The sequence below is a fragment of the Balaenoptera physalus genome (genome assembly GCF_965194825.1).
Source record: "Balaenoptera physalus genome assembly, chromosome: 13".
Classification (NCBI taxonomy): Eukaryota; Metazoa; Chordata; class Mammalia; order Artiodactyla; family Balaenopteridae; genus Balaenoptera; species Balaenoptera physalus.
The window spans coordinates 60346336-60372452 of NC_138892.1; the positions used below are offsets into that span (position 1 = coordinate 60346336).

A 26117-nucleotide genomic window follows, 5' to 3' on the forward strand; every position below is an offset into this window, starting at 1 on the left:
CAGTGGTCAGGTGTTCAGTATATACAGTTGCCTACAAGGAGCCCGAGAACAGTTTCACAATAAGATACTAATTGTTTGCCCCAAAGGGAAGGCCTTGGCTCTCAAAACCTGGGTTTGGTTCCCAAACCTGGGCTTGCCTCTTGGACTTAACACAGATTTCAGTGCCACTGACACTGAACATCTTAGGGTCTTCTGGGTGGTTCAGGAGGCCCAGATGGCAGAACTGTAGCCTGGACCAGCTAGAGAGCCTTTTCTTGCTCTGGCTTGTAAGACACCTGCTAAGTAGTTTGAAGCAGTACATCCATATGGGCTATGTGTTGTTTCCCAAATCCAGAGACCCATAGGAGGTCTTTTTCTTACCGTAGAGAGAAAAAGGTGAGGCAACTTGTCCTTAACATTTTGAGGAGATGTCTTGACATCCCCAGAAAATCTTCACTGAGGTGACAGGTCCCTAAATTTGGTGGGACTTATCTCCTACTCTCTGGTATGAACGTGCATCTAGAGTGCCTGCCATTTGCTTCTCTCCAGGTGCTGTCAGCATAGTCTCATCAATATAATGGGCCATGAGGTGTCCTACAGGATGGTGAGATGATCAAGATGCCTGTGGATTAAATGATGCCATAGAGCTAGAGTTGGTGTAACTCTGAGGCAAGTCGAGAAAGGTGAACTTCTGTCCCTTCCAGGAGAAAGCATACTGATTCTGGACTGTTTTCCACATAATAAGACAGGGGAAAATGCATTTTCTTATTCATAATTTGCATACGTAGCCCAGGTGAGAAGAAGTGGCTTTCTGGCAGTCCAGGCTATCCTGCTTCTCCTCATCTGTGCCACTAACCTTTTTCCACCTTTCGCTCTGTTTATTTTCCTTAGCTCCTTGCCTGCGCTCATCTTCCCACTTTCTCTAAACTCACATTATCAGAGGGAGAATTAATGGTGTAGAGAGTTAAAGTGTGGGCTCTAGGGTTGGAAACTCAAGTCTGTTATTTCCTAGCTGTGTTACCTAGGGAAAGTTGTTCAACATCTCTGAGCCTTGGTTTCCTCATCTTGTTGCAACTGATATAATAAGAGTCTACTTAGAGGTAGATTTACTGTGAAGCTTAAACTTTTGGGGCTCTTCACTTGCATGGGCTCCTTAAAAGGGCCAGGAAGTTCTAGCAACTGTGGTCCTATATTCATATATTTTTATAAAAATTGCAAAGTGATATATTTTAACTGCAGTCTGTTGTAACTTCTGTCTCTCTCCTTTATGACTTCCTCTGCCCAATTTCCCCTTGTGATGGGTGCTGTTGAAGTGGCCATGGCAGTTTTTGGATCTAAGGCAAAGTTGAGTTGGGGATAGATAAAGTTTGAGTTTGGTGGGATGGTACCATCTGGGTTTATGTGGTTCACAGTTATTTATTTATTTATTTATTATTAATTAATTAATTATTTTAATTTATGGCTGTGTTGGGTCTTCGTTTCTGTGTGAGGGCTTTCTCCAGTTGTGGCAAGCGGGGGCCACTCTTCATCGCGGTGCGCCGGCCTCTCACTCTCGCGGCCTCTCTTGTTGCGGAGCACAGGCTCCAGACGCGCAGGCTCAGTAATTGTGGCTCACGGGCCCAGCTGCTCCGCGGCATATGGGATCTTCCCAGACCAGGGCTCGAACTCGTGTTCCCTGCATTGGCAGGCAGACTCTCAACCACTGCATCACCAGGGAAGCCCCCACAGTTATTTTTGAATACAGTTAAGTTATTGCTAGTTGTCCTGATGCAGGAATGACTTCCAGGAATGCGCCGTCTACCCACTGTGCCATAACACTCAGCATTACAACACAGAGTACAGCACCAGATGTATTATGGTAAAAATGTGTCTGATGGTGCCTGGCACCAAAAAAATATGGGAAGTGGAGGAGAAACAAGGTTGGAAATGTATGGATCGAGAAGTTAGTATACGGCAAAAAAACCTTCCAATCATCACATGTGTAATGTTGTAAGCAGGATTTGGTTTTCATCCTCTAAGTAAAAAAATTTCTCTCCTATCAGAAAGGTACTTGATAATGCAGGAACACATATAATTATAAACACACCATTAATTTTCTTCTTTTTTTTAAAAAATGGGAATGGAGTATTTGATTAAATTCAAATGCTTCATTTTAACTGAAATTTGAAAAGATGTTTTGAGTGTTTCAATTAAAAAGTGAGAAATCAAAAACACCTTTAATTGACTTGGATGTATATGAAGTTACCTGCCTTTGTCATCTTCAGATTTATTTATAAAGGAACTGAGAGAAAACCTAGATGAAAATGATGAAATATGAAACAAAAGCAATAAAGACGAATGATTAAGTTATTCTTATACTGAGAAGTGAATTATAATAGAAATTTCAAATTATATTAAAAACAGTAACCCATTAAGAGGAATAGACAGATTTTGCATGAAGTATAGGCTCTTGGATTACTTGATAATCTATCTCTGACAGATAATATTTTCCACAGATTGCAGCAGCAATGTCTCCCATCCCACATGCACTATTTCTTTTTCTTTTTCTTTTGGCCACGCTGTGCAGCATGTGGAATCTTAGTTCCCTGACCAGGGATCGAACCTGTGCCCCCTGCAGTGGCAGTGTGGAGTCTTAACCACTGGACCACCACGGAAGTCCCCCACATGCACTTCTGCAATGTGACCTTGTCACTCTCCTATATCAAGAGGTGGACTCTAAACCTCCTACTCTTAAATCTGGGCTTGCCTTAGTGACTCACTTATAACCAATGGTGGAAACGATGCTGTGTGACTTCCAGGGTTAGGTCAAAAACCTTGCAGCGGGCTTCCCTGGTGGCGCAGTGGTTGAGAATCTGCCTGCTAATGCAGGGGACACGGGTTCGAGCCCTGGTCTGGGAGGATCCCACATGCCGCGGAGCGACTGGGCCCGTGAGCCACAACTACTGAGCCTGCGCGTCTGGAGCCTGTGCCCCGCAACGGGAGGGGCCGCGATAGCGAAAGGCCCGCGCACCGCGATGAAGAGCGGCCCCCGCACCGCGATGAAGAGTGGCCCCCACTTGCCGCAACTAGAGAAAGCCCTCACACGAAAACTAAGAGACCCAACACAGTCATAAATAAATAAATAAAATAAATAAATAAAGTATTAAAAAAAAAAAACCTTGCAGCTTTTGTCTTGGCTCTTGGAATGCTTACTTTGGATGTTTTCTCTTGGAACACTCCTTCTTGGAAACCAGCTGCTATGCTGTGAGGAGCCCAAGCCCCATGGAGAGATCAAGTGTAGGTCAATAAACTCAGTCATTACAGGCTCCCGACATGTGAATGAAGAAACCATGAGATGATTCTGCTCCCAGCTGTTCAAGTCACTTCTAGCTACTGAGTCTTTTCCAGCTGATGACAGAGACATTGTGCAGCAGAGACGAGACATCCTTGGTGTGCTCTGTCTAAATTCTTGACCTACAGAAATTACGAGCACAATAAACTGTCTATTGCTTTATGCCACTTGATTTGGGGTGGTTTATTATGCGGCAATAGTCAACCTGAACACCAGTCAGTTAGTGAAGAGGAGTGACTCACATAAACACACTGGGAAAAGATTTAGATGTCCTGCTGATTAGACATAAAATACTGACATCAAAGAAGAAAACAAATTTAATATGGTACTGCAATGGAAACCTTGAGGGCAAACTGGCTAATGAGTGAGGTTCAAAGACTATTTAAGATAATTCATTGCACAAGACAACTTGAAACTTTGGGAAAATTTACAGCTAATATATGAAAGAAACTTGATAGAGGTTTGACTAAATTTGACAATCCTAAAAACTTACACAAAATTACCAAAAGTGAGTGGTGAAGTTAAAAATATATATTTTTCCTAAACTACCAATAAAAGAACGACAAATTTCAATCAACCATGCTAGGGGGAAGACAAATTTTCTTCCTAATCGCTTTGCAGAAAGTGTATTACAAAATCATTGTTCATATGAATATGAAGGCAATCAAAGAGTACACAGCAAAAAACAAGGGAAAAAGAATCATAGAGGTGATCAGGGAGTTAAGTAACAAAAATATATTATTCTTCTGGATCGTATCTCATTTGTGGCATCTGCCAGTTAAAAAAATATATATAATTTTAACCATTTCTTTTTTCATTTAAAATAAACATTGTACTTAATTTTATATTTGTACTTTTGTCTTATTTTATTAAATAGGGCTCTCTCAAAGGATATAAGCTTTAGGTCCCACATAATTGGGATCCATCCCTGTACCTACCACATAGGGTTTTTATGGGAATTACATAAGGTAATCAAGGGGTTAGTATCGTGTTACTACACTGATATAGTATGTATTCAGACAGTCTTAGCTATTACTATTACTATTCATCCTGGCTCCACTCCCTTTTTGTGTTTCCCGTTCAGGCCCTAATCATTTACTTTTTGTCTCAAGTTTCTACCATCCCACTGCACTGTACTTCTTCTCCCTTCTTTCCAATGGAGAGTGTGCTAGAATCACCTGGATTCCAGTGACAGCAGTGGGATTTGTAGCTGTCTACATTTGTCTTGTTTTCTGTCTTTCCAGCACCTTTTGAACAGCTCTCTAATGTACGGGAAGTTTTCTGTCTTATGAACCCCCTCTCCCAAAGTAGTAGCCAGAAAACTTGCTTTCCCAGCTACCCTTGCAGCTACGGTGCTGGCATGTGGCTATGGTTCCTCCAGTTGGACTCATCTGCAGGACACTTTGGTTTGGGGCTGAGTAAGGATGCAGAATTTACAGTCCACAGAGCACGTGGGAGAGATGATTGGCTCCTGGGGGCAGCTGTGGTAGAGCTGTGATGTCTTGTCCCGAGTGCCGTCAGTGTGCGCCGGGCAGGGTTGTATGAACCGAGCTCCTGGTGGCAGTAGTGTGGATACTGAGGCTGCCACTGTGGGGTGTCGAGTGTCATCCTTGCTGCACCGCTGAGGACCCTGGCTCCCTGCCCCCGCCTCGGAGGCTCCGTGCACTGCTCAATCTTTGAATAATTCCTCTCTGCTTAAGATGAGCAGAGTGGAATCTATTGTTTGCCACTAGGCACCATTACTGATAAACTGGTTAGTGGTCTCCATATCTCTTTTTCCTGCCACTATTATCTAGTCTTCGTACCAGTAGAATGATTTTTTAAAAACTCAAATCTGATCTTGCGACTCAGGATGAGTCCCCAGATTCTAAAGTGACCCCTACATCCTTCATGATTTGTACTGTGTGGAGGTGGGAGCACATCTATTACCCGGCTCCTTGGGTTTTCCACAAGATGGAGGATTTTTTTATTCCATTCCCAGAAGAGAAGAGGGGTGGAAACAACACCTGCCGTTCCCTCTAGCCCCTCACTCGCTTCTTCAGGGCAGGAGGAGTGAACGTACTGATGATACTGTAGAAAGCATTTCTGCCCAGCGTGGCCTAAGCCCTCCTTAGCTTTCTTCTTCGGCCTGGCCTGCTTGAGGTTGCACACACTCTTTGCCTTTAGCTGGTGAGCTGGGGGCAGGCCTGCTTGGAGGGATGTGTGATGTGTACAGATCCTCTGCCTGTTACTGGGGGTAAATGTAGGGAGGAGGAAGCTCATTGTGATCTTGGGTTCAAGACATACCCTCCAATTCAGCTTGACTAGTAATAAGGCTGATCTTGGGCTTTCTACCTAATTTCAGTGTATTTTCCTAGTTGGTAGAGAACCCAAAAGGGAGAGACGTGTGGTTAACTGGACCTTTTCATACCCTAACAAATTTGGTCACTGCTTGCACCAGTTTCCTCTCTTGTTACTTCCCTGTTGCTCATCATATATCTATATACTATAATGTCTATTATATATCTATATTTATATAAATTATTACATATTGTAATAATCGCCCTGCAGTTCCTGGAGTGTGCCATGCTCTTTATCACCTCTGGACCTTTGCACATTCTGTTCCCTTTCCTACTTCTTTCCCTTGTTAAGTTATCTTCAGTTAAGATATTTCATCCTCCATGAAGCTGTCTCTCTCCCTCCCAGGCTGGATTTGGGACATTTCCCTTGTGCTCCTTACCATACTATTTTTTTTTTTTTTTGGCCACAACACATGGCTTTCGGGATCTTAGTTCCCTGACCAGGGACTGAACCTGCACCCCGGCAGTGAAAGCGCAGAGTCCTAACCACTGGACCGCCAGGGAATTCCCTTTACTGTCCTATCTTCGGTACACATCTCATATAAAATTGTAAGATTGTAGTTGACTGTTAATTGGTCTCTCTCCCCCATTAGGTTGTGTTTTATTCCCTTTTGCCCCACATCTCTGGGACATAGTTTGTCAATTGTGTTTTCTGAGTGAGTGTATTAAACTTGAGTTTCCCAACGGGTGTATCATGGCATGCAGGAAGACCACACGGATTGCAGGTGTTCTGTAAGAGAGTGATCCTCTTAGCCCTTGGTTTCTGGATGTGTGGGCTCTTGGAATAGACGGAGACACCAGGCCCATTGCATCTGGCCATAAGCAGCCTGGCCTGAGACTCCTCAGGGGCAAGCCCCAAAGGAGTGAGGTTTGGTGATACACCCTGAGGTTCCTGCAGCTGCTGAGAAGAATGAGCGGTAGCCACTGCTTGGCCTCGGTGGGAGGAAGGCAGCCCATGATGTGCTCTGCAACCTCCATGCCTACTCCCTGCAGCCAGCTCCGGTGCATCCTGCTGCCCAGTGTGGATGAGGAGCATGTGGAATTGTGGAGGAGGTGGGCTTCTCTGTGCCCAAGGCACACAATGAACAACCCAAGGTGTGGCCCTCAGGGGTAGGAGGGTGAAGAGTCCAAGGGGCCTCCTGAGAGTCCAGCTCTCTACTGGTCCTGAATCTTCCTTCAGTTGCTTGTTGATGTTCCCTATCATGGTATCTAAGCCGGCCACACGGAGGCTGTGCTAAAAATGCACACACGTTCTGCATGCATGAAAAATATGATTGGATATGAAATTCTTCTTCATCATCAACAAGAATTTTCAACATTACCCTTGTCAATGAAAGAAAAGGAAGAGCTAGTAAATAAAAAAAAAAAATTACCTATAATTTAAACTCTTGCAAAATTTTGAATGACCTTGAAAAAGGATTTTACATTTTTTCATCACCCACTTCTGTGAATAGTTTTCTTTTGTGATGACGATATTTATTTTAAGAAATTAATACTTGGGACTTCCCTGGTAGCTCAGTGATTAAGAATCCATCTGCCAATGCAGGGGACACAGGTTCGAGCCCTGGAAGCTCCTACATGACGCAGAGCAACTAAGCCCGTGTGCCACAACTACTGAGCCCGAAGGCCACAATTACTGATCCCGTGCACCTAGAGCCTGTGCTCTGTAACAAGAGAAGCCACCGAAATAAGAAGCCTGCACACTGCAATGAAGAGTAGCACCTGCTCGCCGCAACTAGAGAAAGCCCACGCACAGCAACGAAGACCCAACGCAGCCATAAATAAATAAATAAATAAATAAATAAATAAATAAATAAATTTATTAAAAAAAGAAATTAATACTTAAAAATCTTGATCAGGAAATCAACTATAGTTGAATTAAAAAATAAATAAAAAATTTTGATCAGGAGGTGTTTAGTCATTTTTCAAGTACAAAAGCTAATACAAAATTTATGTTCACGGAAGCAAGCTCAAGTTTCGTATAAAAATTTAAATATTTTATTTGGAAGTTTTATGTAAAACCAGTATTCAAAAACTTCCATACTGTTGTATATCTTATTTTCCTTATAATTATACAGTAAAAAGAGAGTGCATTGAATTTTTTTCCATCAAGTCCTATCTAGATGCCTCCAAATTCCCTTCAGTTTACTCTGGTGTGCCATTCAAATATTAGCATTTTCTATGTGTGCCATGATGTGAGGAAGGTTAGAAACACTGCATCAAGTCACTTCTTCCAGGGAGCCTTCCAGAAACACTTCTAAACTGTAATCAATCATTAACCAGGGGTAACTCCCAAACATGAGTTGGTCAGTTGAGGAAACGGTTGGTGCTTCCATGAGGGACCAGATGCCACTTCTACATCAGAAACTTGCTGCTGCAGCTTTCTTTGCTGTTGCCAGAGAGCAAGGGCAGCTCTCTGCCACTTGTGGGCATTTGCTACTCAAAGTCAGGCATGGGTGCATCCGACTGGTGCAACCGGGTCACGTGCCTAGGGGGCTAGGACATGTTCTTAGCTCACAGAGGGTGATGGTTTTTCTCCCTACCAGACTTCTAAAGTGGAGAGTTCCCCAAAGGAGGGAGGGTCAAGTGCTGCGTGGCCACAGTGACTGTTAAGTGTCTACTCTCTAGTTCCCATCCAGGATGGCCTCAGGGCTTCACCCAGTCTGAGATGCCAGAGAAGGAGGTACGGGATCAAGCTTATGACACATGTTGGGATAAGAATAGGGAATCCGGGGAGATGCTCTTGTCCAGTTGGATGTGTTATCACCAGTTAAGGATGATGTCAGAAATCAAGGATGGGGAAAGGCAGGGAAGAATATTCATGTGGAGTATTTCAAGGGGGTAACAGTTCCCTCTTTTCTAAAAGGCATCCAGGGAAAATAGATAGCTAGTGGGAAGCAGCCGTATAGCACAGGGAGATCAGCTCAGTGCTTTGTGACCACCTAGGTGGGTGGGATAGGGAGGGTGGGAGGGAGACGCAAGAGGGAGGAGATATGGGGATATATGTATATGTATAGCTGATTCACTTTGTTATAAAGCAGAAACTAACACACCATTGTAAAGCAATTATACTGCAATAAAGATGCTAATAAAGATGTTAAAAAAAAAAAAAAAAGGCATCCAGGGCATAAGACTGCAGTGTGTTTCTGGGAGAAAACTAGGTCAAAGGGCCAGGTAAACTCCTCCATGGCCTCTGGGTGGGTCACTTAGTTGGATGTCAAGTTCCTAGACATCTGCCTTCATGACTGACACGGACCTCTGACTACTGGTATAGCCATGGCAATCACCTTGCTCACAGATCCAGAACAACCTCGAAGAGATTAAATGCTCTTCCCCATAGGCAGCATTCCCTTCCATTCTGCCTCATCCTAATAACTCATGCTCTGGTAGTGAGTCTGGGGTGTGGGAGAGGAGGTAAGATATAGATTTATCTTTGTTTTAATGCCAACGCTTTCTGCCAGGAAGCCTAATCTCTTTGAGGTGCTGCATAGTTTCTGTTAGGCTGGGTTTGAAACCAGCACCTGAGGGCTGGGAGGAGTAGCAGTCAGTGAGTGAGCAGACAACCCCTGAGTCCCATCAGGGTGAGGGGACCTGCCTCTTCACCATGTGCTGCAGGGCCCTTGTCACCTCCTTGTTGCGAAGGGTGTAGATGATGGGGTTGAGCATGGGTGTGATGACCGTGTAGAAGAGGCTGAGGATGCGGTCTGTGGTAACAGAGGAGCCTGCCCAGGGCCAGATGTAGGTGATGCTGGCCGTTCCAAAGAAGGGGAAGACCATGAGCAGGTGGGAAGAACAGGTGGAGAAGACCTTGCAGCGGCTCTGGGTGGAGGCCATTGCCAGGATGGCACCCGAGATGCGGGTGTAAGAAGTGACAATCAGAGAGAAGGGGACGACGATGAAGACCACAGTGACTGTCATCACAGAGATCACGCTCCTGTGCTTCCCAGCACTTGCCAACCTCAGTACTGGCAGGATGTCGCAGAGGAAGTGTGGGATGATTGGGCAGCTGGGGAAAGGCAGGGTGAAGATGAGGAAGGAATGGGTGGTGGCCGTGATGATGCCCATGAGCCAGGAGATGCCCATCATGGCCATGCAGGCCCGCCAGCTCATGAGGGTGGAGGAGTGCAGGGACTGGCAGATGGCAGCCTAGCGGTCATAGACCATTCCTGTGAGCAGGCAGCACTCTGAGATGCCCAGGACAATGAAGACACACATCTGGGCTGCACGGCCCCGGAAGAAGATGGTGCAGGGGTGCAGGGAGGCCAGGTCAGTCAGGGTCCTGGGCACGATGTCAGTGGTGTAGAGGAGCTCCACCATGGAGAGGTGGCGCAGGAAGAAGTACATGGGCGAGTGAAGGGTAGGGCTGGCCCATGTGAGAAGGATGATCAGAGAGTTACCCAGCAAGGTGGCCAGGTAGACCAGAAGCACCCTCAGAAGAGGGGGCCCTTAGGTCGGAGAACCCCAGAAGGAGGAATTCAGGCAGAGTCTGATTTACTTTAGCCATCCCTTCAGGCTAGAGCCTATGGTATAGCCAAGAAAGAGACGTTTATATAGAAACAATCAGCAGTTCCTATAATTTCATAAGGCACCTTTCATACAGTCCCTCTCAAATCAATTGAGGGAGTTAGGGTCTCCACTTTATGGATGAGGCCGTGGGTCTTAGAAGGGTTAAATAATTTTCTGGAGGTATGTGGAGGGAGTGGCAGGCATGGACTTGAATCTAAGTCTCCTGAGTCCAGATTCCATGTATTTCTCACTGTTCCCTGTGCTCTGGGTCCTGCGTGCAGGCCTGACTCCGAGGTGTACTCTGGGTCTTTCGACAGGATAGGGATGGGGTAGCTGCTATGTCCTAGGCCTCTTTGTATTCCCTGGACCAAAACCCCAGCCTGAAAGAAACTATGCAGCCCCCCACAGTGGACTGAGTCAGGGACTGTCCCAAGCCTGTATCTAATGATCACTATGGTGGGCTGTGGATTTAGAATGTTGTGCAATGATGTGAACTGTGTGTGTGATAATAATGCCCAATTGTATCCCGCTTTGGGGTTCTGCAGAATCTTTTTCATAGATTGTCAGGTTCTGGCACCTGCCTTGTGAGGGGAGTGGGGCAGGGACTGGCCGTGTTGTACTTCACTCTCCTCTTATCTGGGCCCTGTGATCAGCGATACCAGCTGTCCACACTCTGTTCTCCCAGGCCTCCATGCATTTCCATAGAGAGGGCCTCCTGCAGGGAATATTTCTATGCATTCTATTAAAATCCCACTCATCCTTCAAGCTCAACTCAAGTTCTCCCTCCCCTATGGTAGCATCTCTGCTCCTCATGGTCAGAAATAATTACCCATGGAATTTCAGGGTTAAAAGTAACCTTAAGGGTCATATATTTGAGCATGACAATGCTCGGATGTTATCTACAACATCTTAGAAGGGTGCCGTGTGGTGTCTGTTTGAGCATCTGCAGTCATGGGAGACTCACCATCTATTGAGGTAGCCTTGTCTAGCGTTGGCCTGCTCTGCCTGTAGGAGAAGTCTTCATTATATTGGTCTTGGCTAAATTCTTTGTATTTTATAGAACGTCAAAGCTCTCTTGTACCAGACAGCCTTCAAGTATTTGAGGAAAGCACCTTTGCTGGTACTGTCATGAGACATTACTTTTTAGAGAAGAGTCTCCAGCACTTTTTAGAGAAGAGTCTCCACTGTAAGGTTTTTTTAAAAAAATACATTTATTTATTTTTGGCTGCGTTGGGTCTTCATTGCTGCGCACGGGCTTTCTCTAGTTGCGGCGAGCGGGGGCTCCTCTTCGTTGCGGTGCGCAGGCTTCTCATTGTCATGGCTTCTCTTGCTGTGGAGCTCAGGGTCTAGGCGCAAGGGCTTCAGTAGTTGCGGCTTGCGGACTCTAGAGCTCAGGCTCAGTAGTTGTGGCGTACGGGCTTAGTTGCTCCGCGGCATGTGGGATCTTCCCGGGCCAGGGCTCGAACCCGTGTCCTTTGCATTGGCAGGCAAGTTCTTAACCACTGCGCCACCAGGGAAGCCCTCCACTGTAAGGTTTTGCAGGGCAAGTTGGGGAGGTAGTGAGGGGCTGTCTGTTTTCACAGCTGCTAATGTTTCCCAAGTGCCAGGTCCCTGCCAGGCACTATGCTAGACGGCTTAATATTCATGAAACCTTTGGATCTTCACAATCACACTATGACATAGGAACCTTATTTTCTCCATTTTACAGATGAGCACATGGAAGCCCAGACAGTAACTTTCTCAAAGTCACATACCCAGTAACTGAGAAAGTCTGTGTTCAAATCCAGTCCTGTCTAACTCCAGCTCCTGTGCTCTGGATCACTAAGTTATCAACTGTCTTAGAGGCTAACTGAATCACCAGAACAACTAGCATGGTACCCTGTACATGCCAAGTGTTCAGCTAAACACTTATTAAATGAATGAATGAATCCACTTATAAAGACAGGGGAACTGATGAACAAAAAGATTAAGTTATTTGCTTAAAGTCATGTACTATTTGGACAAAGACAGGAAACTGGCCTTGAGTCTTTTAGAAGTCTGGGTTCCCAAGATTTGCAGAGCTTGTATCACCCCCATTTACCCCATACATGGAGATTAGCCAGCCATCTTCATCTTTAAGCAAAAGGGTCTCAAACTTCTGCCCATTGCTCAGACACTTAATCTCCTCCCCACCCTCACTTTGCTCACTCACCATATTTTTGGCCTTAAGTCATTTACTCTCTAGCTGACACTTAGAGCTTGCTGTGTGCTGGGCGTCGTGCAGTATCGTAGTTGACTTTATAATATCTCTTGTGATAGTTGTTATTCCATCTAACATGTGCATATCCTTTAAGAGTAATTCAGAATAATGAAAATTTCTTCAGCAAATATTGCTCACATATTATAGCATAAACAATTCAGAGTCATCCATTTGGCAGGATTTCTGAGACTTCTAATTTTATGAAGTTTTTCTACTTTCATCAGAAGGAAAAAGCCAAACAAATTACATAATGCAAAAGTAATCTTTGGGACCGGATCACCTGACTCAAGAGAAATTTCCCAAATACACAGACCAAAGCATATAATCAGTGTCTACACCCTTTCCTAGATAGCACTATGCATACAGTCATTTGGTGTTAATTTTTGAATTTTTAAAAATAATGCTTAGGTAAGACTCAAAAAATAATATTTTCTCAATTTCTATATACAGTTGTCACTAGGGAAAAGCAGATGTCAAGTGTTTGTTAATAATTATTGATTGATCTGGCAACATTGACCAATCTGGTAATAAGTATAATAACCCAGAATAGGATTTTGTATACTTACAAATTTTTACCAAATTATATGTGTTTTCAATATACACAATACAATCAGTCCAAGTTACTAACTGCTGAATAAATGCCTTGTAAGGAAGGAAATGACATATAACTATATTCACATCCTACCAGTTAGTTAAGTTCAGAGGCAGTTTATTTCACTGTATAGAGTATAGGACTTGTCCATGAAAAGCTCCCTAGCAGTGCCATCTGGTGGACAGAATTTACAGTGCTTGTATCTGAACATAGTCAAGTCTGAACATTTTTACACTTTAAAAAAAAAAATCTGGCGCTTCGTGACATTTTAGCTCTCAAGATAATGTGACATATGCAATTTTATTAAAAGTATTACATTTATTAAAATTATTTAAAAGTTACCCAAAGAAACAGGATCACTCCCTCCCTTGCTTCTTCACTGTTTTATGGGTATATCAAAGAAAGAGTGTGTCACATATGACTTGTTTTTGTCACCTAACTTTATTATTCTCAATAGCATTTATAACTCCCTGGAATCCCTCTCCACAATAACTTATACGCTGCTTAAAAGCGTATCATGGTCATCAGTGATTTCCAAAATATTCAATCCAAGAAGTCCACAGACTTTATCTACATCTTTCAAGAAGCGAGCACCAAATAAATATTTTCAAATAAATAAATAAATAATTCTGTTCAATTTTAAGTGCTACTACATTTGAAAGACCCAGGTAAAATAATAGAGCAAGAACATAAGGGTGGACAGGATTGCTATGTTTGGTCTTGACAGATAAGGTTTGACTGAAGTTGTTAGGGAAGCTGAATATTATACAAGAAACCCAAAGTTATTATCATTACACATGTAAAAGGACAAGAGGTTTGATTTATTCTTTTTTTTAAAAATTAATTAATTAATTTATTTATTTTTGGCTGTGTTGGGTTTTCGTTTCTGTGCGAGGGCTTTCTCTAGTTGTGGCGAGCGGGGGCCACTCTTCATCGCGGTGCACAGGCCTCTCACTGTCGCCGCCTCTTTTGTTGCGGAGCACAGGCTCCAGATGCGCAGGCTCAGTAGTTGTGGCTCAGGGGCCTAGTTGCTCCGTGGCATGTGGGATCTTCCCAGACCAGGGCTCGAACCCATGTCCCCTGCATTGGCAGGCAAATTCTCAAGCACTGCGCCACCAGGGAAGCCCTGATTTATTCTTAAAGAAGAAAAAGGTAGCTTTTAAAACAATGGGAGGAACTAACAGGAAGCACCTTTCCTCTTTGTATGAAGAAAATCTTTCTAAGAAGCAGAACCATGTGAAAATGAAATAGACTGCCTTCAAAAATATGAAATTCTCATTTGATTAAACTTATTCAAGTGTATCCTAATTGGTTATTCATTTAGGAAGCATATAGAATGAATTCATTTTGAACTGTCTGTTAAATTAAATTATTTAAAGCACTTCTCTGACATAAAAAAAACACAAAACATTATGCATTTGAAAGTGTTAAATAAACACTAAAAGAGGGTACCTAAAATTTAAATATCCATTGTATCACTCCTTCCTGATCCCACCCTCTATCTTTAGGTAGAATATGGTTTCCAATCTTTGGGGGGATTATTTATATGCATTAATGCTATAAGATAGACAACTATAATTAAATATATCATTAATTAATTTCTGTCCCACAATCATCTGATAACCTATCATCAAAACTGAAATTCTCTTATTTCACTAAAAATGATAACAAGAATATTTTTCTACTTTAAGGAAAAGCTTTAAAATTTAAACATTACCTCTGTTTTAAAAAATAATAAGTCTTCCACCTCTAAATGATATGAGGTTCTGGGAAATGTAAAAGAAACCTTTGAATTACAGCTTAATTATTTAGTGTCTGGAATTAGCCTCAATTGGAAGGTATAAAATGTTTTATTTTTGATGAACAGCTAACATAGTGCCTTGTCTTCCTTTTCAATTATTCTGAAAATATAAGTAGAAAGACCCTATGCATTGTTTTATGTAGATTACAGATTCATCATTTTTACCATTTCACTCTCTTCTTTCATATTTACCAATTTTAATCATCATAGAGAATTCCTCCCCATAATTATCTTCCCAGAGTTATTTTGAACTCTTGGTGGGTGACAGGGAGAAAACTCTTTAAAGATGGCTGAGTATAATAGATGTCTTTGAGAAGATTTGGACAAGGATTTTTTTGGTAGCCATTCCTCAAATCCTGTGCATACGTAATTGTTATTACAGGTTGCTTGTGATATGATTTTGATATTTAGTTGATATCAAATCCTAAATCATGAGTAGTGAAATTAATTTATTATTCTCTTGTGTGGCAGCTCTGGTTAAAAGGACTAGCTGAGAATATTGCTAGAGCATCATATGACAATAGTTTCTAATGTGGTTCAAAGCAACTGCTCAATCTAATCAATCAAACAATAGCCCTGAGATGATATATATAAAATCTATAATCTGTATATGTGACCTTGAAGGGAATACAAATAATGAGTATATTAACTGAGTGAAGTAAAGATTGTAATGTGTTTATCTGATTGACTAATGGAAATATCTTCATTCATTCTCCCAATAATAGCATCTCAGGAGAAATGGTTTAATTGCATCTTACTATTCAAACTGATTTTTAAAATACATATGTAAATATATATATTTAAAATGCCAAGAAATTGGGTAAAATGTTACTTTACATGTGAGTGTTAGAAGAGAAACAGTGATTCAAATTTGTCCATATATAAAGAAAACAGTTTTAGAAAAAGAGTTTTTATTTTTCCCCAATTTATTCTAGATTATATTTATTAAACCTGATGAATAATATAAGATGGCTATTTCCACTGGAGGAAAAATAACTGTAAATAAATTTTAAACTAACTTCCAGACGTTAAGAAATGTAAAATGAATTTAAACAGGAAGCTACAAATCACTCTTTCAAATAGATTTCTTTAAAAGAAGATGTGGTCAAGGGCAGATATAATTCCCTGTGGAAGGAGTCAGAAAATAATAGTGTTTGAATATGTACTAAAATTACTTTTAACATGTGGACTCTTTGGAAACTACTCCAATAATGCTGACATTCACCCAAGAGATTCTTGTGAGTATGTGTGTGTGCGTGTCTGTGTGTGTATGACAAGTATGAAAACTTAAGTAAACACTTGTCTCTGACTCTATAGTTTTAAATATGTAATGTACTACTTAAAGCTATTTCAAGCTTATCTTGCCCTGTAATCACCTATTCAGAGATTTCTTAAAGTTCTTTCTCATTTTGTTCTTTGACTAAATTTACTTTTTAATAGGGCCCAATGAGACAGATTAAAATTGTGAGTTATTTTCCATGGGCTTTAAGATAATTCATAGCAGGATGCAAAAGTCTCATTCCCCCAGTGGGAATCATCTGGTTGCCCTGGTATAACCTATAGCTAATTATGGTAAAACAGATCAAATTGTTAGAGGAAGTTTGAGAAATTAGCTACCCTACACCCCAACTGTACTTTGAGACCTGTGGAGTCCCATTTTCTCATTAACCTCAAAGGCATGATTCCAACTCTCTTAGGTATTTCTCTAACTGGCACACTTAACTGTGAAAATGCAGTGTTATTTTAGACATCCACTGGGAATCACACTATTTGGAAATCATCAGAGTCGACTGGCCCCAAACATGCTACCCTGGGGGTGACTTCATCTTTAACTAAAAATATTTGTATAAATATTCTCTAAGGACCAAGGTGATTAATGGCAACAACAGAAGAGTGCTATGTGAGTTTTTGATTGGTCTCCAGGGTTTGCTGCATTAGAGATGTAAATTTCTTTTAACTATGAACTCCAGAAGGCACATTAGACACTTTAAATGAAAAGGATATCTTAGAGGGATTCTGTCCTCTTGCATAATTAAGATGATATTCTCCTCAAAACAAAAAGTTAATCAGAAAATTTCCTTACCAAATATACAAATCCTTAGGATTAGGGGGAATAAAACCTACTTATTAAGAAATATTTTTCTCTTACCTAATCTAGGTTTGGGTAAGGTATTTTGCAAAAAAAATATGGAATTTGGAATAAAGAGAGCTGGATTCTGGTGGTGAATTGGTACCAGTAAGAAACGTGCACATGGACTAGACAGTCTATGTTTTAAGGATTTCTCATTTAAAATTCTCAAGAATTTTATATATCACAGACTATTTTAAAGACTAAGTTTAAAAGTCCATGCAAACTAATGCATACTCCATTTCCTGTTCTATTCCCCTGACTTGAATCATACTTAACACAAATGACCAGATCCCTATCATGTTTTGCAGAAAATAAAACAAACATCTAAAACAAGAGATTTGTCATTACTCACTCTGGTTTCACAATTCTGCTTGTCATGCACAAGATGTCATAGTTAAATGAGTCTTCAGAAATTGCCATGTTTTTCTTCTTCACACTATTTCTTGGTTCAGTCCACAATAGGGAAATAGTAATAAAAATTATCATATAAAAAGCATAACGGCCAGTGTCCTTGTCCCCACAGTGAGCCACAGCCACCTACCACCTCTGCAGGAGACCCTCCAACACAAGGAGGTACTATAAAGGCCTCTGTGACAGTAGTTGAACAATAAGGAAGATGAATTTATAAGCCACAACATTCTCTGATGGGGAGTAGCCACCAAGTTAGGTCTTAATTTTTGAAGATTGGATGCCTCAATAATATCTGGAGCAGAAGCAAGAAGAACTACAATCCTGCAGCCTGTGGAACAAAAACCACATTCACAGAAAGAGAGACAAGATGAAAAGGCAGAGGGCTATGTACCAGATGAAGGAACAAGATAAACCCCCAGGAAAACAACTAAATGAAGTGGAGATAGGCAACCTTCCAGAAAAATGATTCAGAATAATGACAGTGAAGATGATCCAGGACCTCGGAAAAAGAATTGAGGCAAATATCAAGAAGATGCAAGAATGTTTAACGAAGACCTAGAAGAATTAAAGAACAAACAGAGATGAACAATACAATAACTGAAATGAAAACTACACTAGAAGGAATCAATAGCAGAATAACTGAGGCAGAAGAACAGATAAATGACTTGGAAGACAGAATGGTGGAATTCACTGCTGCAGAACAGACTAAAGAAAAAAGAATGAAAAGAAATGAAGACAGCCTAAGAGACCTCTGGGACAACATTAAACACAACAACATTCGCATTATAGGGGTCCCAGAAGGAGAAGAGAGAGAGAAAGGACCCGAGAAAATATTTGAAGAGATTATAGTCGAAAACTTCCCTAACATGGGAAAGGAAATAGCCACACAAGTCCAGGAAGCACAGAAGAGTCCCAGGCAGGATAAACCCAAGGAGAAACACGCTGAGACACAGAGTAATCAAATTGGCAAAAATTAAAGACAAGGAAAAATTATTGAAAGCAGCAAGGGAAAAATGACAAATAACATACAAGGGAACTCCCAAAAGGTTAACAGCTGATTTCTCAGCAGAAACTCTACAAGCCAGAAAGGAGGGGCACCATATATTTAAATTGATGAAAGGGAAGAACCTACAACCAAGATTACTCTAGCCAGCAAGGATCTCATTCACATTCGATGGATAAATCAAAAGCTTTACAGACAAGAAAAAGCTAAGAGAATTCAGCACCACCAAACCAGCTCTAAAACAAATGCTAAAGGAACTTCTCTAAGTGGGAAACACAAGAGAAGAAAAGGACCTACAAAAACAAACCCAAAACAATAAAGAAAATGGTCATAGAAACATACATACCAATAAATACCTTAAACATGAATGGATTAAATGCTCCAACCAAAAGACACAGGCTTGCTGAATGGATACAAAAACAAGACCCATTTATATGCTGTCTACAAGAGACCCACTTCAGACCTAGGGACACATACAGACTGAAAGTGAGGGGATGGAAAAAGATATTCCATGTAAATGGAAACCAAAAGAAAGCTGGAGTAGCAATACTCATATCAGACAAAATAGACTTTAAAGTAAAGAATGTTACAAGAGACAAGGAAGTACACTACATCATGATCAAGGGATCAATCCAAGAAGAAGATATAACAATTATAAATATATATGCACCCAACATAGGAGCACCTCAATACATAAGACAACTTCTAACAGCTATAAAAGAGGAAATTGACAGTAACACAATAATAGTGGGGGACTTTAACACCTCACTTACACCAATGGACAGATCATCCAAAATGAAAATAAATAAGGAAACAGAAGCTTTAAATGACACAATAGACCAGATAGATTTGATTGATATTTATAGGACATTCCATCCAAAAACAGCAGATTACACTTTCTTCTCAAGTGCGCACGGAACATTCTCCAGGATAGATCACATCTTGGGTCACAAATCAAGCCTCAGTAAATTTAAGAAAATTGAAATCATATCAAGCATCTTTTCTGACCACAACGCTATGAGATTAGAAATGAATAACAGGGAAAAAACCGTAAAAAACACAAACACATGGAGGCTAAACAATACGTTACTAAATAACCAAGAGGTCACTGAAGAAATCAAAGAAGAAATCAAAAAATACCTAGAGACAAATGACAATGAAAACACGACGATCCAAAACCTATGGGATGCAGCAAAAGCAGTTCTAAGAGGGAAGTTTATAGCTATACAAGCCTACCTAAAGAAACAAGAAAAATCTCAAGTAAACAATCTAACCTTACACCTAAAGGAACTAGAGAAAGAAGAACAAACAAAACCCAAAGTTAGCAGAAGGAAAGAAATCATAAAGATCAGAGCAGAAATAAATGAAATAGAAACAAAGAAAACAATAGCAAAGATCAATAAATCTAAAAGCTGGTTCTTTGAGAAGATAAACAAAATTGATAAGCCATTAGCCAGACTCATCAAGAAAAAGAGGGAGAGGACTCAAATCAATAAAATTAGGAATGAAAAAGGAGAAGTTACAACAGACACTGCAGAAGTACAAAGCATCCTAAGAGACTACTATAAGCAACTCTATGCCAATAAAATGGACAACCTGGAAGAAATGGACAAATGCTTAGAAAGGTATAACCTTCCAAGACTGAACCAGGAAGAAACAGAAAGTATGAACAGACCAATCACAAGTAATGAAATTGAAACTGTGATTAAAAACCTTCCAACAAACAAAAGCCCAGGACCAGATGGCTTCACAGGTGTATTCTATCAAACATTTAGAGAAGAGCTAACACCTATCTTTCTCAAACTCTTCCAAAATATAGCAGAGGGAGGAACACTCCCAAACTCATTCTATGAGGCCACCATCACCCTGATACCAAAACCAGACAAAGATGCCACAAAAAAAGAAAACTACAGGCCAATATCACTGATGAACATAGATGCAAAAATCCTCAACAACATACTAGCAAACGGAATCCAATGCCACATTATAAGTATCATACACCATGGTCAAGTGGGGTTTATCCCAGGGATGCAAGGATTCTTCAATATAAGCAAATCAATCCATGTGATACACCATGTTAACAAACTGACGGAGAAAAACCATATGATCATCTCAACAGATGCAGAAAAAGCTTTTGACAAAATTCAACACCCAATTATGATAAAACCCCTCCAGAAAGTAGGCATAGAGGGAACTTACCTCAACATAATAAAGGCCGTATATGACAAACCCACAGCCAACATCCTTCTCAATGGTGAAAAACTGAAAACATTTCCTCTAAGATCAGGAACAAGACAAGGTTGTCCACTCTCACCACTATTATTCAACATAGTTTTGGAAGTTTTAGCCACAGCATTCAGAGAAGAAAAATAAGTAAAAGGAATCCAAATTGGAAAAGAAGAAGTGAAGCTGTCACGGTTTGCAGATGACATGATACTATACATAGAGAATCCTAAAAATGCTACCAGAAAACCACTAGAGCTAATCAATGACTTTGGTAAAGTAGCAGGATACAAAATTAATGCACAGAAATCTCTTGCATTCCTATACACTAATGATGAAAAATCTGAAACAGAAATTAAGGAAACACTCCCATTTATCATTGCAACAAAAAGAATAAAATACCTAGGAATAAACCTACCTAAGGAGACAAAAGACCTCTATGCAGAAAACTATAAGACACTGATGAAAGAAATTAAAGATGATACAAACAGATGGAGAGATACACCATGTTCTTGGATTGGAAGAATCAACATTGTGAAAATGACTATACTACCCAAGCAATCTATAGATTCAATACAATTCCTAGCAAATTACCAATGGCATTTTTCACAGAACTAGAACAAAAATATTTCACAATTTGTATGGAAGCACAAAAGATCCTGAATAGCCAAAGCAATCTTGATAAAGAAAAATGGACTAGACTATAGTAGTCAGACTATACTACAAAGCTACAGTAATTAAGACAGTATGGTACTGGCACAAAAAAGAAATATGGATCAATGGAACAGGATAGAAAGCCCAGAGATAAACCCATGCATATATGGTCACCTTATGTTTGAAAAAGGAGGCAACAGTATACAATGGAGAAAAGATAGCCTCTTCAGTAAGTGGTTCTGGGAAAACTGGCCAGCTACATGTAAAAGAATGAAATTAGAACACTTCCTAAACCATACACACACAAAAAAACTGAAAATGGATTAAAGACCTTTAGCCAGACACTATAAAACTCTTAGAGGAAAACATAGGCAGAAACTCTATGAAATAAATCACAGCAAGATCCTTTTTGACCCACCTCCTAGAGGAATGGAAATAAAAACAAAAATAAACAAATGAGACCTAATGAAACTTAAAAGCTTTTGCACAGCAAAGGAAATCATAAACAAGACGAAAAGACAACCCTCAGAATGGGAGAAAATATTTGCAAATGAAGCAACTGACAAAGGATTAATCTCCAAAATTTACAAGCAGCTCATGCAACTCAATATCAAAAAATCAAACAACCCAATCCAAAAATGGGCAGAAGACCTAAATAGACATTTCTCCAACGAAGATATACAGATTGCCAACAAACACATGAAAGGATGCTCAACATCACTAATCATTAGAGAAATGCAAATCAAAACTACAATGAGATATCATCTCACACCGGTCAGAATGGTCATCATCAAAATATCTACAAACAATAAATGGTGGAGAGGGTGTGGAGAAAAGGGAACCCTCTTGCACTGTTGGTGGGAATGTAAATTGACACAGTCACTATGGAGAACAGCATGGAGGTTCCTTAAAAAACTAAAAATAGAACTACCATATGACCCAGCAATCCCACTACTGGGCAGATACCTGAGAAAACCATAATTCAAAAAGAGTCACGTACCACAATGTTCACTGCAGCACTATTTACAATAGCCAGGATATGGAAGCAACCTAAACGTCTCTCGACAGATGAATGGATAAAGAAGATGTGGCACATATATATAATGGAATATTACTCAGCCATGAAAAGAAATGGAATTGAGTTATTTGTAGTCAGGTGGATGGACCTAGGGTCTCTCATACAGAGTGAAGTAAGTGAGAAAGAGAAAAACAAATACCATATGCTAACACATATGTATGGAATCTAAAAAAATAAAAACTGGTTCTGCCGAACCTAGGGGCAGGGCATAATAAAGACACAGATGTAGAGAATGGACTTGAGGACACAGGGAGGGGGAAGGGTAAGCTGGGATGAAGTGAGAGGGTGGCACTGACATATATACATTACCAAATGTCCAATAGATAGCTAGTGGGAAGCAGCCGCATAGCACAGGGAGATCAGCTCGGTGCTTTGTGACCACCTAGGGGGGTCGGATAGGGAGGGTGGGAGGGAGCTGCAAGAGGAAGGGTATATGGGGATATATGTATACATATAGCTGATTCACTTTGTTATACAGCAGAAACTAACACAACACTGTAAAGCAATTATACTCCAATAAAGATGTTAAAAAATAAATAAAAAAAAAATAAACGTTTGATAGAATTCACCAGCTTAAAAAAAAAAAAGAAAGAAAGAAAGTAGCCAGAGTTTTGGGAGCAATGACTGTGGAGTAGCAGAGATCTAAATAGGACAAATTTCTGAGAAAGAAATACATAGGTGTATGAAGTCTGGAGTCTATTTTAGTGACAACTAACATGCTGATATTTCCCACCACAGTGACCATGTAGATAAGCAAGAAGAATAAAAATAAGATAATCCATACTTCTGAAGATGTTCTGAATCCCAGCAGAATAAACTCGGTCACTTCTGAGTAAGTCCTACTCAGTTCATTCTTCATAGCTGAGACTTATCTGAGAAAATGAGTGGATCATCACGAACCCTACAGAAAGCCTTGTCAACTTTTGGTTCTTCTTTTATTGAAGTATAGTTGATGTACGATATTATATGTTACAGGTGTACAATATAGTGATTCACAATTTTTAAGGTTATAGTCCTTTTATAGTTATTGTAAAACATTGGTTATATTCCCTATGTTGTACAGTATATCCTTGTAACTTATTTTATACATAATAATTTGTATCTCTTACTCTCCTATTCCTATTTTTCTCCTTCCCCCTTCCCTCTCCCCAATGGCTACCACTAGTTTTTTCTCTATATATGTGAGTCTGCTTCTTTTTCGTCTGCTTCTTTTTCGTTATAGTCACTGGTTTGTTGTATTTTTTTAGATTCCACATATAAGTGATATGATGCAGTATTTGTCTTTCTCTGTCTGATTTATTTCACTTAGCATAATACCCTCCAAGGCCATCCACGTTGCTGCAAATGAGAGAAAAAAATGCTAATAGAAGATGAGGTTGTCTTGGCACTACATCTGACAGAATAACTTTACTTTTGGAAGTATCAGTACCCAAATATATTATATATAATTTTTCCTAATATATTCAATGTCAATGATATGAGAAATGTGGATGGACTAAGGACATCTGGGACAGTGATGTTATGAGTCATTTTATGCCATTTGTTTAGAGCCTTGGAATCAGATGGACTGAGTCCAAATTTCACCTCTTTCAGTCTAAAAGAATCTAAGATCGTTACCCACATTTTCAATGCCTTGAAGTCCTCTTTTGTGAAATGGGAGGTACTAATAATACCTAACTATAGGATTGTTGTGAGAATAATATGAAACTGAGTATGAAAAGCAATTTTTGCAGTTACTAGAACACCTTAAATGCATAATAAATGTTAGTCAAATAAATCAACAAGCAAACAAGCACCTAAAAAAATTACTTTTGTTTTAGGAATGAGTATCAGCTGAAAACTTAGGTCAATTCCTTTTCCCACCATAAGATGCAGTTAACTTGGTGGTCTTAAAACATTCTGCTATATAAAAGACATTAGGAAACATGCGATTACTGCTTCATGAGGTGGAATGAAGCACCAGTCTTAAAGAAGGTCATCTGAAATGATAGATCAACTCTTACCTCCTACACTAAGCAGACACTCTTCAACCTCTACTGCCTACTCCATTTACTACTTAACTCTGATTGCTAGTAGCTCTGCTCCCTTTTTGGCAGCCAAACTCCAGCACATCTTTTTCCTTTTATTGTCAAGCATTAACATCTCAGATATATGAATTATTCTGTATATATAGAAGCAAACTTTATGGTTGAAGTACAAGATTAACTTTCCTAAGAAGTGTTTTTGTCTTTGTATACGTTGTTAAACAGAAGACATTAACACAAATACAGAGAGCAAACAAAATCCGTGTTGCACAGGTTTTGCTTTTTGCTTTTTAAAATAACTATCAATGCTTAATATCAAATACTAAAGATGTATGTGGATAAAACATCAATAATTTTCAATATATCTGAAAAATTTAATCCAAGTGGAAAAGAAGAAATTCTATGTTATAAATTTGTGCCCATTACTATCTTTAATTTCTGAAATATCAAAAAAAATCTTCCCATCAAGGAAATTAATATCATATTTGAAGTCACATTTTAATTTGGACATTTTTATAAAATCAAAATTACAATAGAGTCAGAAAAAGTGAAACTAATTTAGCTTCTGTTACTATTTTTTATGAAGTCAAAAATGTCTTATTAGTTAAAACTGTGGTGTTTAATTCACATAAATCTAAGTTTTAATCCATGTCCTGCCACTCACTGGATAAGTAGTCTTGGACAAATTGTTCATATTCCATGAAACTCTGTTTTCTCATCAGCAAAATATGTCTTAGAACATCTATCCTATAAGATGGTATTGAAAGGATTAAATTAAGTGATGTATATAAATTAAATAAAATATGTAGGATCTGGGAAATATAAAGTGCTCATTAAGAGTGGATATATGATTGGGCGATTGGGATTGACATGTATACACTGATGTGTATAAAATTGATGACTAGTAAGAATCTGCAGTATAAAAACAAACAAACAAACAAAACAACTAATACTAAACTTTCATTGGGTTATTTGTATGGAAATATGTTAATATAAATGTTTCAGACATTACATGAAATTTCTAAAAATCTTAAAAATAAAAAGAGTGGATATATGAGAGACTGAACAGAAAAAAATTTTTTTTTCTAAATTAAGAAAACTATCTTCAGAAAAAGTTGAGATATTTAAAAATCAAGTACCTTACTTGAGATCCAGGAGATACCAAAAGAAGCTTCACTGAAGAATTTTAATAGCTCATTATTCCTTTAAAGGAAGCTTTGAAGAAAGTGCAGTTAATTGCAACATGTTCAACAGTATAGATTAGATTTATTCAACTATCTGAGTGCACTCAGTAAGTAGACCTATTTATTTCTAAGTCTCATGTACTTCATTTTTACTTACTAGAACCAAAAGAGAATCCTAGATCGACTCCTCAGTTTGACATCGAGAAATATCCTACTCTTTATATTATGCAAAGACCGAACTAAAAATCCCTCCTACGTATTACCTACCATAATAAGTTCTAAATCCTTTGATCTAGCCATGTAGTTATTCTTACAAACAAGAAAGTAAATTAGAAATATATATATATGTATATATATACACACACACACATATATAAATGTGTGGTCTTTCTGAAAAGCAAAAAGGGCCCTGGAGGTCAACTAGGTCAGTGTTTGCCAAACTTCCCCATTCCTCAGAATCAGCTGGGGAGGTTTTGTTTTGTTTCGCTTTTAATACTGATTCCTGGATCACACCTCATTCTTAATTAGTCTCAATATTGAAAAGTCTATTGAGACGAGTGCAGGGACCATTCATTTATTTTTGAAGACTCTCAACTGACTCTAATGAAGTCAGTCCCTACTT

At 39.6% G+C, this 26117-nt stretch overlaps 1 protein-coding gene and 1 long non-coding RNA gene across 2 annotated transcripts; both read right to left on the reverse strand.

Annotated features, from left to right (window-relative positions):
* Positions 1–1419: 1419 nt before the first annotated feature.
* Positions 1420–22855, reverse strand: LOC309641669. Its single transcript, XR_014252728.1, has 3 exons — positions 17271–22855; positions 3137–6972; positions 1420–2792 (listed from the first exon to the last, which is right to left on the reverse strand). It is a non-coding gene; the product is annotated as an uncharacterized lncRNA (long non-coding RNA).
* OR10P1 (olfactory receptor family 10 subfamily P member 1) lies at positions 8580–12573 on the reverse strand. The gene is given in 3 exon segments (XM_082421858.1): positions 8580–9795; positions 9799–10087; positions 10089–12573. Coding segments are annotated over 3 exon segments (924 nt in total). The 5' UTR covers positions 10154–12573; the 3' UTR covers positions 8580–9225.
* Positions 22856–26117: the final 3262 nt, after the last annotated feature.